The 15,329-nt window shown below is 51.9% G+C and overlaps 1 protein-coding gene across 2 annotated transcripts; it reads left to right on the plus strand.

Annotated features, from left to right (window-relative positions):
* Positions 1-81: 81 nt before the first annotated feature.
* On the plus strand, positions 82-15,041 carry DNAJB11 (DnaJ heat shock protein family (Hsp40) member B11). 2 transcript variants are annotated; one of them, XM_071566044.1, is made up of 11 exons: positions 82-226; positions 1,251-1,407; positions 5,742-5,839; positions 7,357-7,489; positions 8,386-8,528; positions 9,212-9,294; positions 9,782-9,839; positions 10,380-10,491; positions 11,005-11,164; positions 14,640-14,739; positions 14,881-15,041. In XM_071566044.1, the coding sequence occupies exons 1-10, from the start codon at positions 159-161 to the stop codon at positions 14,702-14,704; spliced, it is 1,077 nt and encodes a 358-aa protein (XP_071422145.1). In that variant the 5' UTR covers positions 82-158; the 3' UTR covers positions 14,705-14,739; positions 14,881-15,041. The 2 variants fall into 2 exon arrangements, with proteins under 2 accessions (XP_071422145.1, XP_071422144.1); XM_071566043.1 differs by having other exon boundaries at positions 14,640-15,041.
* The last annotated feature ends 288 nt before the right edge of the window (positions 15,042-15,329 follow it).

Consider the following 15,329-nt stretch of genomic DNA (forward strand, 5'->3'; position numbering starts at 1 on the left):
TGTCCATTGGCCGGCGCCGCGCGGTGCCGCGCTCCCATTGGCCGGCGCGGGCCACCCCGCGCCCCCATTGGCCGGCGCCGGGTCGGGGGCGGGGCCGCGGCGCTCGGAGCCGCCTGGACGCGCCGCCGCCGCTCCCGCAGGGCCCGGCCCGGCCCGCCATGGCCCCCGCCTGGATCGGCCGCCTCTGCCTCCTGCTGCTCTGCCTCTGCGGGGAGGCCGCCGCGGGGTGAGCGCGCCGGGCCTGGGGGCGGGCGGGGCGCGGGGGCCGCTCAGCCTCAGCGCCGGGCCGGGCCCCGCCACGCTCGGGGTCGGCGGCTGCGGTACTGACGGGACCCCGCTCCCTTCCCCTCACCCCGTCCTGTTATCCCATTCCCTTCATCCCGTTCCCCTCACCCCGTCCTGTCATCCTATTCCCTTCATCCTTTCCCCTCATCCCGTCCCCTCATCCCATTCCCTTCATCCCGTTCCCCTCATCCCGTCCTGTCATCCTATTCCCTTCATCCTATTCCCTTCATCCTTTCCCCTAACCCCGTCCTCTCATCCCATTCCCTTCATCCCATTCCCCTCATCCCATTCCCCTCATCCCGTCCTGTCATCCTATTCCCTTCATCCTATTCCCTTCATCCTTTCCCCTCACCCCGTCCTCTCCTCCCATTCCTTTCATCCCATCCCCTCACCCCGTCCTCTCATCCTATTCCCTTCATCCCGTTCCCCTCATCCCGTCCTCTCATTCCATTCCCCTCGTCCTTTCTCTCACCTCATTATCTCATCCTGTTCATCCCATTCTCCTCATCCCTTCATCCTATTCCCTTCATCCCATTCCCTCATCCCATCCCCTCGTCCTATTCCCTCATCCCATCCCATCATCCCATTCCCCTTCTCCTGTTCCCTCATCCCATTCCCCTTCTCCTGTTCCCTCATCCCATTCCCGTTTCCCCATTCCTCTAATCCCATTCCCCTCACCCCATCCCCTCATCCCTTTCCCCTCCTATCTCCCATCCCCTTTCTCCCCATCCCCGTCTCCCTTTCCCCTCTCCCTCCCCTCCCTCTCTCTCCCCCTCCCTCTCTCTCCTCTCCCTCCCCTCCCTCTCTCCCCGTCCCTCTCCTCTCCCTCCCCTCCCTCTCTCCCCGTCCCTCCCCTCTCCCTCCCTCCCCTCTCTCCCCTCTCCCTCCCTCCCCTCTCTCCCCTCTCCCTCCCCTCCCTCTCTCCCCGTCCCTCCCCTCTCCCTCCCCGCTCTCTCCCCCGTCAGGAGGGATTTCTACAAGATCCTCGGGGTGTCCCGCGGCGCCTCCATCAAGGACATCAAGAAGGCCTATCGGAAGCTGGCGCTGCAGCTCCACCCCGACAGGAACCCGGACGACCCCCGGGCGCAGGAGAAGTTCCAGGACTTGGGCGCTGCCTACGAGGTGAGCGCTGGAGCCGGGAGTGCCCTCCCGCGGCCGGGAAGGGCGGGTGGGGCTCCCGGAGGGAGGCTCGGCAGGGTCAGAGAATCACAGAATCAGTTGGGTTGGATGGAAGAGAACTCCGAGATCAGCAAGTCCAACCCTTGATCCAACCCCACTGTGATCACCAGCCCAGGGCACTCCGTGCCCTGGGCTGGTGATCACAGTGAGGTTGGATCAAGACGTGGTGGTTTCTCACTCCATGCCCTGGGCTGGTGATCACAGTGGGGTTGGATCAAGATGTGGTGGTTTCTCACTCAGTGCCATGTCCAGTCTCATCTTGAACATCTCCAGGGATGGAGAATCCACCCCCTCTCTGGGCAGCCCATTCCAATGCCTGTAAAGAATTTCTTCCTGATATCCAACCTAAACCTCCCCTGGCAGAGCTTCAGCTGTGCCCTCTTCTCCTACTGTTGGTTGCCTGGGAGAAGAGACCAACCCCCAACTGGCCAGAACTTCCCTTCAGGCAGTTCCAGACAGTGCTGAGGTCACCTCTGAGCCTCCTCTTCTCCAGGCTGAACACCCCCAGCTCCCTCAGCCTCTCCCCACAGCACTTGTGCTCCAGTCCCTTCTCCAGCCTCGTTGCTCTTCTCAGTTGGGTTGGAAGAGACCTCTGAGATCATCAAGTCCAACCCTTGATCCAACCCCACTGGGATCACTCTGGCACTCTGTGCCCTGGGCTGGTGATCACAGTGGGGTTGGATCAAGACATGGTGGATTCTCTGTCCCTGGAGGTGTTTAAGAGGACACTCAGTGCCACATCCAGTCCCTTCTCCAGCCCCGTTGCTCTTCTCTGGCCCCGCTCCAGCCCCTCAGTCTCTTGCCTCAACTGAGGGGCCCAGAACTGAACACAACACTCAAGGTGTGGCCTCCCCAAGGCAGAGTCCAGGGGAAGGGTCACTGCCCTGGGCCTGCTGGCCACGCTAGTTTGGATCCAGGCCAGGATCCCCTTGGCCTTCTTGGCCACCTGGGCACACTGGTGGCTCCTGTTGAGCTTCCTGTCCCTCAGTCCGCCCAGGTCCCTCTGCCTGGCTGCTCTCCAGCCACTCTGTGCCCAGCCTGTGGTTCAGGGGGGTGAGAAAGGGAGTGCAGGGAATAGAAAGCCTCTTCCATAAGAGCCTTCCATGGATTGCAGGTGCAATCCATCCCCTCCCTGTTCCCATGGCAAGGGCCATCCCCTCCCTGTCAGTGTATTGAATTCAGTCCTACACCTTTTGTTATTGTGGAATCACATGGTTTGGATTGGAAGGGACCTTAAGGATCATCTCCTTCCAACTCCTGCTATGGGCAGGGACCTTCCACTACTGTGTTGAATTCCCTCCCTTCCTTCCCCTCCTCCCCATCAAATTCCATCTTCCCCCTGTTAATACATTGAATTCTATCCTACACATTTTATTATCATGGAATCACAGAATGTTTGGGCTTGGAAGGGACCTTAAGGATCATTTCATTCCAACGACCTGCCATGGACAGGGACCTCCCAGAATTACATCAAATTCCTGCCTTTCCTTCCTCTCCTGCCCATCAATTTCCCTGTAACTACATAGAATTCCATCCTTTTCCTGGAATTTCAGACACTCTCCCAGCAAAACCCAAAGGAGCAGAGGCTGCTCCGAGGGCTCCTCCTGCCACAGGACAATCCAACACCTCAGCTCTCTCAGCCAGGATGAAGCCAAGCCACCAAATTCAAGTTCTTTGGAATTTATTACCAGTTTCTTGATGGATAAACAGGAGCAGCAGCTCCAGGTGCTGCACAGGGAGAGGTCTGAGTGTGCAGGGCCTTGTTAGTCTGATGGGAGAAGAGGGAAAATTCAGTGGGAAAAATAACTGTGGGTTATTCATCCATCACATAGAGATTGTTTCATTGCCCAAAGGCAAAGCTTTACTTTCCCTGGCTCTAATTCCAGACATTGGACTTTGGGCAGGGTGATCCAGGATCTGTTTCCTCCATGTTTCCTGTCCTTTTTGCCCTCCCTCTGGCACTGTTTATTCCAGCTGCTCCTGTTGTTCCCTGTGGAGCAGAGAGACCCTGAGGGAGATGGTGTTGCAGAATTCCATCAGGAAAAATTCCTAGTAGTGTTTCCATCAGTGTGGCTGGGTGGGAAGTTGGGATCCTCTGAGAGGAATCCAGCTGCAGAGGAAAGGGTTTGTGGCCTGGCTCCTGCTGCCATCCCTGGTGCTCCCCTGCTCATCAGATATCCAGATAAAAAGCAAATGAGGAAATGAGAGAACCAGCAGGAATTTATTTCTCTGTGTTCAGAAAGAAAACTCTTCATTTTGGTTTTGTCTCAGAGCTCGACCCTCTTAGTTCAGACTTAAACTCTCTGAACTGTCACAGGCAACCAGTGAATGTAAAGAATTCTTTTGTGGCAAAACCATTTCCCTGTTATTTGCAGCACCTGGTGTGGAGTTTGGTGTCCTTCCTGAGAGCTGGGATCTTGTCACATTTGATGGCACTTCAGGCATGGAAAGGATTTTTCTGCCTCTTCCTCAAATCTCAGTTTATTTAAGTCTTTGCCAGCAGTTGAGATTGTTGTTTCTATTTCAAAAATGGGGAGAAAATGGTTATGAGATCAAGTCAGATATCCAGTATTGACAGGTGTGGTTCTACAAACAGGTCTGGGAGAAGGTTTTGATGCCCTGCAGGGTCTTTGTCCTCTCCTTTAGCCAGGACAGCTTGGAAATCCTTCTGCTAAATCAGCTGTGAGGTGCAATGAGTTGGTTTGAGGGCTTGGGGCAAAATGGAGCCAGGACTGTGTGTCCCTTATAACCTAAACCAGGATTTTCCTCACCATAAGGCCTCTGTTGGCAGCCCCACTGCCAAGGGCTTGGGTAGTTAATTATAGCAAAGCATTCCCAAAAAACTGGGGGGAATGTAATTAATGGAACTGCTCAGTCCCTCCATTTGAACAGCCTCGGTGATTCCACCCTGGAGCTGCCTGGTCTGGACTGAACTGTTCCAATTAGGGAGGAGACTCATCCCTTGAGAGGGAGCTGAGACTCTTCTACATACAGTCCTTAGTCTCAGGATGGATTTGGGAGGAGTTTCTGTGGGAATCTCAAGGGGTGAAGGAAGAATTGGGCTCTCACCTACTGGGTGAAACTAGTGAAGCCAATCCTGGTTTTTTCCTTGTAACTGACATTTGTCATTGGTTATAATTGCATAGAATTCCAGAATGCTTTGGATTGGGAAGGACTTTAAATCCCATCCAGTCCCACCCCCTGCCATGGGCAGGGACACCTCCCACCAGCCCAGGGTGCTCCAAGCCCTGTCCAACCGGGCCTTGGACACTCCCAGGGATGAGGCAGCCACAGCTGCTCTGCCCAACCTGTGCTGGAGCATCACCACCCTCAGAGCCAAGAATTCCTTCCTAATATCCACCTTAAATCTAAAAGAAAACCTCTGTGTTCTGTTGCTCCTTCCCCCATCACCTCAGCCAGCTCAGGGACCTGCCCCGCTGTTACAGGAAATGCCACCTTAGACCAGACACCAGTTCAAGGTGCACATTATTCACCTCAGAGGTTCCTCCAGAAACGTGAAGTTGCTTTATGAGATGAAGGGGAGAAGGGACTTCAAGTGGAGGAGAATGGAAGGAGTTCATAGAGTCAAATCCCAGGATGGCTTGGCTTGGAAAGGATCTTGAAGATGATCCCATCCCACCCCCTGCCACAGGCAGGGACACCTCCCACCAGCCCAGGGTGCTCCAAGCCCTCTCCAACCTGGCCTTGGACACTCCCAGGGATGGGGCAGCCACAGCTTCTCTGGGCACCCCAAATTTCAGGCTGGTTTTCATGGTTTAATCACTTCTCCTCCTGTTCCCACTCCTTTCCATCCTTCTGGAAGCTCACCTGGCAACTGTGACCTTCCCAAGTATGATCAGCAGGGGAGGAAGGGGAAGGAAGACTAACTGTGACTGGAGACTTGTGGAGAGAGCAAAACTTCAGAATTAAAACTGGTGCTTTCCAGTCTGCAAAGTCCTGACTGAGCCAGAGAGATGGTGGAATATGATCATTTTTTTCAGTGTGTCCTTGCAGGATTTGAGTTACTCCTACTGATTCTTTTTTAACATTTAAGATAAACTCAGTGTTTGTGGTTTTAAAGAACAGGCTGTAATTTTTTATGGGTTTAAATGATAAAAACTCTGCAAAACTTTTCTAGACCAGCATAGCAAGCAAGTTGTAGCCAAGGCTTCTGTAAAACATAAAGCCTGTCTAGTTGTCTCCCAGTGTATCAGAGCCTGGTTAAACAAGTCCCCTGAGCTGCAGGTGATGCCTTTGCTGCTTCCATCCCTTTCCAGGTGCTGTCAGATGAGGAGAAGAGGAAGCAGTACGATGCCTATGGTGAGGAGGGACTGAAGGATGGGCACCAGAGCTCCCACGGAGACATCTTCTCCCAGTAAGGAGGTTTCAGCTGCTGCTCAGGTTTTGTGATGCCCAGGCACCCTCTGACATGGGTTTTACCCAGTATGCTGGTTTAAAGGCAAACCAGCAGGGGAAATGAACTCACCACGAGGGAGATTATAAGTCAGAGCTAAAATTTAATAATAATATTACAATAAAAACACTGACACAAAAGGGAAATTGCTTTCAACTCACAAAAACCCAGCAGTATAACCCAGTGTCCTGGGGCACAAACCCAAGGGGGTTTGTTTGCCCTTGTGCTGAGACCCCTGTGGTTCCCCCAAGTCCAGAGCAAAAGGAAATGAAAAACCTGTTGGTGCAGGTGAGGGCCGTGGTCTGGTTGAGAGCGGTGATCTCCTCCTGTCGAGGTCCTGCTGCTGCTCTGGATCCAACGAGAAGTTCCTGAGGTCTTACCCACCACTTATGTACCCTCAGGGAGCACCCAGTCCCTCCCCCTGGGCGGGGACTCACCCAATGGGTGATTAACTCTGGGAGCCAGGGGGTGTTGAACTGTTGATGGCCCATTGGCAGCTCTGCCCCCTCAGGCTGGGTGTGAAGGTGATAATGGCTCCCTGGGCAGCTGCTGCCAATGGCCCATTGACCTTGGGGAATGAACAGAGGGGGTAGAATACACAGCTTTGATCACCCCCACACAGGGTTAGCTGGTCCCTCCTGCTGAACTAGGACACCCAGTCCAGACTCACTGATGTGCAAGGAGAGTTGAGAATGGGAAGAAACACATTCACAGAGGGCATTTCCCATGTGAAATTCCCACTTTGGTTGTGCCCCACTCTTTGCCACCAGAGCAATAAGCAGGAACCAGTGGTGACATCCCACATTGGCCCTGTGGGTGATATTCCAGGTGCAGCAGCTGCATGAAACACGTGGGAACTTTCCCAAATTCCCTGTGTGTGACTGAGGTTTAACCTGCTGGTCCTTTGGGGACCCTTCTCCCTCTGCCCAGTGTTGCTGTGATGACTTTCTCAGCAACTGTAGAATTTGGAGCATTACAACCCAAAGGTACCTGCACCTGATTTTCTGTCCCTTTGGATCAACCAGGCATAAACTTCCTAAAATAATTGCTGAATCTGCTCATCTTGTGAGATCCTGGGTGAGAACTCTCACTGCCTGTGAGGGACAATATAGAGGCTTTCTAGGAAATTCTCCTCATCCCTGTTGTCCTCAAACTGCTGAGAGCCATCCTGCCAGCAGTGACCTGCAGTGCTACTCTTGTGGTGGTGGCAGCTGAGCAGCAGTGCAGAACAGAGGGGACTTCCTGGGACAGTGGTCAGACTTTCAGGTGTTCCTGCTCCAAAACCTGTTCCCTTTAACACACAAGACTTTCCCAAAGTCACTGCTTTGTTTGAAGGCTTTACCTCATGTCCTGGAGGAGCAAAAAGAGGCTCCTGGGTTTCCTCTGGAGCTTTAGGATGGCAAGGAGGTTGTGCTTTAGGAGGACTGAAGCATTTGCCCAGAATTCCCTCCTGAACTAATCAATGTGCTTTACTCCAGCTTCTTTGGGGACTTTGGATTCATGTTTGGAGGGAACCCTCGGCAGCAGGACAGGAACATTCCCCGAGGAAGCGACATCATCGTGGACCTGGAGGTCACCCTGGAGGAGGTGTATTCAGGGAACTTTGTAGAAGTAAGTTCACTTGTCCAGAGTGGTCCCAGGTTTGAGGTGCATGACCAGTGCTCAGAATATCCTATCCCAAAAAACAGCTCAAATAGATGCTCCTTTTCTCAGTATCTGGCAGGGGAGGATGTTGTGGTGCCCTTTGCTGTGGTTTACTGAAGAAACAACACATTTATTCACCTTTGCAATTGTCAAGTTCTCTGTAAAGGGCTGCTTTATATTATTTATATTATTATTTATGTTATTTATTGTCTGTCAGTCACTAGCTGAGCTTTCTTAGTGCAGCAGCCCAGCTGGAAGGGGTGTAAAATTCAGTTATAGCCTGTTCATAAGCCTCAAATTCACTTTGCAATTCCTTCCAAACCACATTGAGGATTTTTCATGGTCTGTTACGTGGCCCAACGTGCCACTGCAACTTTTTGGATTACATCATTGGGAAAAGTGTGTGAAAATGACTATTTCTTTGAAGCAAGCTCCATTTCTGGTGCTGACAGACCCCCTCTGTTCTGCATGTTGGTGTTTGCATTGGTTGATTTTGTGTTGTGGAGGTTTGGGAAACTCCAAATAGTTTTCTTGTTGTGTGAGACAAGGAAGTGTCACAACCAAAGTGTGAGGTGTTCCATCCCAGTGTGGAAAGGTGTGCAGGAAAAGGAAATTGTGGTGTCAGAGAGAGTTTTTCTGGTATTTAATGTGGCATCACAAGGTGAAAACTTGGGGTGTTTTGCTGAGGCCACATTTGGAGCTACACAGAAACATGTCCCTGCGCCTTGCAGTGGGTTGTAATTAGATGATCTTTAAGGTCCCTTCCAAGCCAAACCATTCTGTGTTCAGGCTGTTTGAGGAATCCAGACCCTTGTGGAGCCCCAGGAATGCTGGCACCAACCTCCTCCTCCTGTTCCCTGCAGGTTGTGAGGAACAAGCCCGTGGCCAGACAGGCGCCCGGCAAACGGAAATGCAACTGCCGGCAGGAGATGAGGACAACCCAGCTGGGGCCAGGGCGCTTCCAGATGACTCAGGAGGTGGTCTGTGATGAGTGTCCCAACGTCAAGTGAGTCTGATGCCCTTCCCTGCTCCTCAGAATCCTAAATCCCGCAATTTTGGATAGTATTATAGGGCTGTTTATTCCCAAACCGACCGCTAGGTGGGGGAAAGGGCCTGTATTCCTATTAAGAACTGGAGGATTTGGGAAGTTCTAACAGGTTTCTCCTGTCCAAGGAGCCACTCCTCATTCTTACAGCAGAGCTCTGTTAGATGTAGAGCCCCCCACTTTCCTCTTCCAGCTTTTTTTTGCACAGTCACACCACAGTGGAAGTGCCACAGCTAAATCCGAATAAATACATCTGGGTAAGCACACAGCTTCCAGCTGGGAACAGTTGGACATGGAATGTCGTGCTGGAGTCCCATATCCAGGTGCTGACTGTGCACTTGGGAGCTTAACTTTGCCTTCCCTACTAGCTGAGCACATAAAAAAGCAGCACTGACACTCCAGTTTTGGGTGTGAGCCTGTGGGGGTGTTCCCATTGCCACACAACCCAAGGAGAAAGCTGGAGTGGAGCTGGAACCTCAGGCCTGGCTTGCTCTTCCCTCAGTTGGTTTAAACTTGGTTGTAATAATGCCAAGGTCATGGGTTCAATCCCTTATGTGGGCCATTGACTTGAGAGTTGGACTCGCTGATCCTTGTGGGTCCCTTCCAACTCAGAATGGTCTGTGATCTCTGTGGTCTGTTTGCAGGCTGGTGAATGAGGAGCGGACGCTGGAAGTGGAGATTGAGCCAGGGGTGAGGGATGGCATGGAGTATCCCTTCATTGGGGAAGGTATGTGTGTGCTCAGCCCTGGCCTGCTACTTTGCCACCATGGAAGGCTGTTCTCCCTGCACTGGGAGTGTCCAGGCCCTGCATTGGCAGGAGTTGGAAGTGCTGTGTCCTCTGCCTGTGCTGAAATCCAGGAGCGTCCCTTCACTGGGAGTGGGGACATGCACTAAACCAGCACTGGATCTGATGCTTGAGCAGGAGCATCTGCTCCAGGCTTGAGTGTGGGAGGGAATCCCCTCTGCCCAAGGAGGTGAAGCCCTTCAATGAGTGAAGGGCATCCCTGACATGCAGACAGGTCTTCCAGAGCAGCAGAGAGGTGTCACCTTGCTGAGGCAACACTCAGGGACTCCTAAGCTATTTAAGATATCTTTAAGCAGAGTTTTACTCATCTAAAGATTAACCAGTTGGTTTTTTCCATTACCATGTCTGTGTTTCATATTTTGCTTGTTTCTTTCCTCTTTTCTTTACCCTTTAATTCCTTTCCTCACAGGTGAACCCCACGTGGATGGGGAACCTGGTGATCTGCGCTTCCGAATAAAAGTTCTCAAGTAAGTCCCTCCCTGGCCTAGTTAGACTCTTCCTGGGGACTATCAAGGCAGCTTGCAAGCCATTTCCTGGCCAGTGTTGCCCACTGTAGCATGCAACTGGCCCTACAGCATGTTGGTGTTGCCTTGGCACTCAGGGCTGTGCAGGGTGTTCCACCCTGATGGTGCTGGAGTAGGTGGATTCATTACAAGTGGGATTATCAAAGCATCTTCATTTTTTTGGCTTGAATTCACCGTGTGTGACTCACATTAATACCTCCCTTTTCCACGAATACACTGCCTCCCTGTTGTAAGGAAATTCACTACTAAGAAAATCCTTGTGTGAGTCACAGCTTCTTGTCACACCTCAGCACTCACTGCCCTAGAAATAGAAGGGGCACTGAGCAGTTCTTATCTGGCACAGGAAAATGAGGCTAAATTTGATTCATTCCTGACTTCCCCTCCTATTTGAATTCTCCAAACTCCCAGGGAGAAGGGAAGAAGCTAAAGGACCTGTTTCCCCTCTGGGAAAGGAGAAAAGTTCAATGCCTCTTATTTCCACAGACACCCAGTGTTCGAAAGGAGAGGGGACGACTTGTACACAAACGTGACCATCTCGCTGGTCGAGGCACTTACAGGCTTTGAGATGGATATTGCCCACCTGGATGGGCACAAGGTGAGCCCCAGGGTGCTGTGCATCCCAAATCTACCTGCAGCTCTCCTGTGCTTGCTCAGGGTCTGGTTATATCCAGTATTCCCTCTGCTAGAGCCCTCCAGACCAATTCCCAGGCTCTCAAGTGTGTGGGTCTCACTTCCAGCCTCTCCCAGCAGTGGGTGGTGTTAGTTCTGGCACATGGCCTGCAGTAAAGCTTCCTGGACTTGTTGATATCACAGGTTTTGGCAAAAGATCAATATCAGGTGGAGCTTTCCACTGGGTTGGAAAGGGCGTTGGAGTGTTGGGATACAGACACACAACATGGACTGCCCAGGGAAGTGGTGGAATCACCATCCCTGGAGGCATCCAGGGAATGACTGGACATGGCACTCGATGCTCTGGGCAGGGGGACAAGGTGGGGATCAGTCACAATTTGGAGCTGATGACCTTGGAGGTCTTTTCCAACCTCAGATGATTCTGAAATTCTGACTCTGCAACACTAATACAATGTTCTAAAATTCCTTCTTCCTCCAGGTCCACGTTGCTCGGGATAAAATCACAAAACCTGGAGCCAAACTGTGGAAGAAGGGAGAAGGTCTTCCCAACTTTGATAACAACAACATCAAAGGCTCACTAATAATCACCTTTGATGTGGAGTTCCCCAAGGAGCAGCTGACGCCGGAGCAGCGGGAGGGTGCGTGTCCAGAGCCCACCAGAGCTGATAAGAACCTGGCACAGCTGATCCAGGGGCTGGAGGGCTCAGGAGGGGCTCTCCTCTCCCTGTACCCCTTGTACAACATAGCACAGTTGGCTTGTGCCCTGGGATGAACTCCCACTTCCCTTGGAAGCAGGGAAGTCTGGCTGCTGCCGCTGCAGGGAGCCAGATGAGGTTGGGATGTGCTGCTGCTGGAATGCAGCACTTGGCAGGTTTGCAGCTGCTTTGTTTGGAGCTGGCCATCTGTCTGGGCTTAGCCTCTGTCTGCCTTGCTGGGATGGATCTACAGAAGGGTTTTCCAGAAATCCTACAGCTGACAGGATTCCCTATACTCCTACTGGGAATTCCTTGCTCCAGCAGCCTCTGTGGACAGTTCTGCTGCTCTGCATCAGAGCAGGCATTGAGGGCCTTGTCCTCTGCCACGGTGCAAAGATGTTCCTGGCATGTGCCAGTGCAGCTCCTCAGAAAATCCCCACCCCCAGAACTTCTTTCAGGGCTTCTCCTGAAGGTGTTTTTTAGTGGATTTCTGGAATTCTGGAAGTTCACTGGTGGGAGGCAAACCCTGAGTGGGCTTTTCCCAGTGCTGTGGCATTCCTGTTCAGTTCTGGGCCCCTCAGTTCAGGAAAGAGCTTGAGGGGCTGGAGCAGGGCCAGAGAAGAGCAACGAGGCTGGAGAAGGGACTGGATATGGCACTGAGTGTCCTCTTAAACACCTCCAGGGACAGAGAATCCACCATGTCTTGATCCAACCCCACTGTGATCACCAGCCCAGGGCACAGAGTGCCAGAGTGATCCCAGTGGGGTTGGATCAAGGGTTGGACTTGGTGATCTCAGAGGTCTCTTCCAACCCAACTGAGGAGAAGGGACTGGGGCACAAGTGCTGTGGGGAGAGGCTGAGGGAGCTGGGGGTGTTCAGCCTGGAGAAGAGGAGGCTCAGAGGTGACCTCAGCACTGTCTGGAACTCCCTGAAGGGAAGTTCTGGCCAGCTGGGGGTTGGTCTCTTCTCCCAGGCACTCAGCAATAGGACAAGGGGGCACGATGGGCTCAAGCTCTGCCAGGGGAAATTGAAGTTGGAGGTCAGGAAAAGATTCTTTGCAGAGAGAGTGCTCAGGGATTGGAATGGGCTGCCCAGAGAGGGGGTGGATTCCCCATCCCTGGAGGTTTTTCAGCTGAGCTTGGCCGTGGCACTGAGTGCCATGATCTGGTAAAGGGACTGGAGTTGGACCAAGGGTTGGACTTGATGATCTCGGAGGGCTTTTCCAACCCAATCCATTCTGTGATTCTGTGATTTGCTTCTGCCATGGGCAGCCCAGTTGGTGGCTGCAGCTCCAGATCTTCTGTGCCTCTTCCTGCAGCTGTTTGGGCTGGGTGGTCTGTGCCCCTGGGCTGTGCTTTGGTTGATCCTGGTTTGGTTTTATCCACGTGCTTTCCTGCCTGTTCCGAGTGTCACACAGGGCACAGTGGCCACATCACTGTGAAGTCTCATTGCAGCCTCTGGTGCCCTTCCAGAAGCTTCATCAGGCAACAGCACCTCTGAAACATGTGAGGTTATTCCAGCTGTTGCTCTTGGCACTTTGGAAGACACTGGGCAAGGAGCAGTGACAGAAGGCTCCGTGTTTTTGACAATTGCTCCCACACCTTTACGGATATCCGGGAACAGATTGATGATGGCACTGCCATGAGTGTGCTCCTAAAGCAATTCCACATTTCCCAGGGGAAGGTGACTGGGTGGGCAGTCAGATGCCTTCCTGTGTGCTCGATATCTCCAAACATCCAAGGACTGAAGGAGTTTTATGAGGGAATAGGTCAATTCCTGTTGTGTGGCAGTGGTTCAGTGTCCACATTCAAAGGGAAACAGGGTTTCAGAATCCAAAACATTCCTTTTTTCCTTATTGTTGGCTGTGGTCCTAGTTTCTTATCTCCTAACCACATGTCCAGCTCCTGGAGCTGTCAGAAGTGCTCCAAGAGCACCACTGAGCATTGGAATAAGAGAAATAATCCTTTCCTTCCTGCCAGTAGGAATCAAGCAAAGCTGACTCTCTCTCTGTTATAACCTGTGACTTCTTGCTGGTATCAACAAAATTTCAAAGTAAAAATTGACTTAAGGCTCCAATATAAAATGCCTGAAGTGCAGTAGCACCAAATGTCAGGATTCCTGGTTGGAATTCCTGATTGTAGCTCAGGTTTGTGTTGAAATACCCTGTGCACTACTGAGGGTGGCAGGAAATAAGGTACAGGAATGGAATCCCTTTTTTTTGGTGTTCCTGGAGCACACCTTTCTCCAACTATGCCCTTCCTCTCTAAGAACGACACATCCAGGAGGTACATCCTCTTTCCCACCAGCCAGGAAGTGACTTGGAGCCTCTTTGGATGTGGAAGGGAAGTGAACTTGTCTTGCACTCCCCTGTCCCTAATGGTGAGCAGCTCCTGGACAGGGGTTTGCTTTGTCCTGCTGTTTCTGGAAAGAGTTCAGGAGTCTCTGCCCATCAGCATGAATAGTTCTCACCTGGCAGAGAGCCCTCCTGATTCCAGTTACTACTTCCAGGCCACTTTTCCAGTATTTTAACAGAGCTACTGTGGTGCTTATGCACCAGATCACTGGTTTTTAAGAATGGTAGAATGTGTAGCCAAAAAGATTTCAGGATAGACAGGACAAGGTTTGCAGGGAGACAAACTGTCTTTTAGCAGGATTTCCTGAAGATTTTCCATGCCTGAAAGGTTGGAATTTTCTTGTGTACAAGTGAATTGGTTGGTTTAATGACTGATGTCTCACCTGCTCCTGCCTTGGCCCAACCTGTGGCCGTGCCCTCTCCTCCTGTCCCTGTGCCCTGGAGCAGAGCAGGGCAGGGATTGCAGAGCCAGAAGGTGCCCCCTGAGCCTCCTTTTCTCCAGGCTGAGCCCCCCCAGCTCCCTCAGCTGCTGCTCCAGCTCCATTCCCTGCCCTGGACACACTCCAGCCCCTCAATGCCCTTCTTTAGTGAAGGTTATCTGACAGTTCCTCCCACTGTGGGGAGTTTCCCCCTGGGTTGGGTCCTGGCAGCCCCTCCTTGGGCTCAGTGGGTTCTGATGCTGCTCTGAGCCATGCCCTGAGGGGCCCCAGGGCACTGAGTGACCAGGCTGACTTAATCAGAGGGGACCCCCTCCTTAATCTCTGAAAAAACAGTGTGACACATCCATTCTTCCCACTCTGCTTCCTCTGCTCTGGGTGGACTTGCCCTTTAAGCAGCAGTGGAGACCTGCCAGAGTCCTCCCCTGTCCTGCCAGCCCCAGGAGAGGAGCTTTTATGGATTGAAGGGCTGACTCACTCTTTTAGCCTGTTCTGGTAAGAGTTTGATCCTGCCAGGTCTTAGGACTGTCAGTTCCTTGAGATGTTTGATGAATGGGGTTTCAGGTGTGTTGGAGGGGTCACCCCAACCTCTGTGCCCTGTGCAGTCACACTGTCCTTTGCCTTGCAGGTCTCAAACAGCTGTTGAAGCAAGGACCAGTGCAGAAGGTGTACAACGGACTGCAGGGATATTGATGGGTGGAAAAATGGGACTTCCCTGGAAATGCAAAGTCAGATTCGTTTGTGGTCTTTTCTCCTGCCCACTGTAGAATGGGAAAGGGGGAGGGGGGGGGCACGGGTTGAGGTTTAGCTAATTTTTAATTTGTTAATGATGGAAGAAGTGCTCAGAGGTGGGGGAAATACTTTTTCAGGACACAACTGGTGCTGCCTATCATGTTCCACATCCTGGAACAACGGAGATACCTTGAGCAGGAAGAAATAGAAGGGGAAAGAAGTTTTAAATTCCATGCAGTTTGGAATTTCTGGTTTTTAAATATATTTTGATGTGACTTTTCTTGACCATCTCAACATATTTTCAGAGCTGCTCCTGCTTTTTTACATCCTTTGTGTCCATCTCTTCCAAAATACTGTTCTTTTGGGGTGGTACTTTTAATTCCAGCCCTTCCTCTCTGAGCCTGGAGTGTGGTATTGGTTTTTGGGGCAGGAATGGTGGCACTGTTGGGAGTGGATTGGGCTGGAAGAGGAGGGAAAAGAGTCTTTTAAGGCCTCCATGGACTAATTTAACTACCAAGTCATCCTGTTGTTGCAAAAGTCAACGTTTGGTTTGAAATTAGAAAGCAAAGACTCCTGGGTCATGGTG

This window comes from Pithys albifrons, chromosome 11, assembly GCF_047495875.1.
Source record: "Pithys albifrons albifrons isolate INPA30051 chromosome 11, PitAlb_v1, whole genome shotgun sequence".
Taxonomy (NCBI): Eukaryota; Metazoa; Chordata; class Aves; order Passeriformes; family Thamnophilidae; genus Pithys; species Pithys albifrons.

What these genes read in the sequence shown, in the direction of transcription:
- DNAJB11 (XM_071566043.1), top strand. Translation starts at nt 159, where the DNA reads ATGGCCCCCGCCTGGATCGGCCGCCTCTGCCTCCTGCTGCTCTGCCTC. An exon ending in TGCGGGGAGGCCGCCGCGGG is followed by an intron (nt 227 to 1,250) that starts GTGAGCGCGCCG and finishes CTCCCCCGTCAG; the next exon opens with GAGGGATTTCTACAAGATCC. An exon ending in TTCCGAATAAAAGTTCTCAA is followed by an intron (nt 9,840 to 10,379) that starts GTAAGTCCCTCC and finishes TTATTTCCACAG; the next exon opens with ACACCCAGTGTTCGAAAGGA.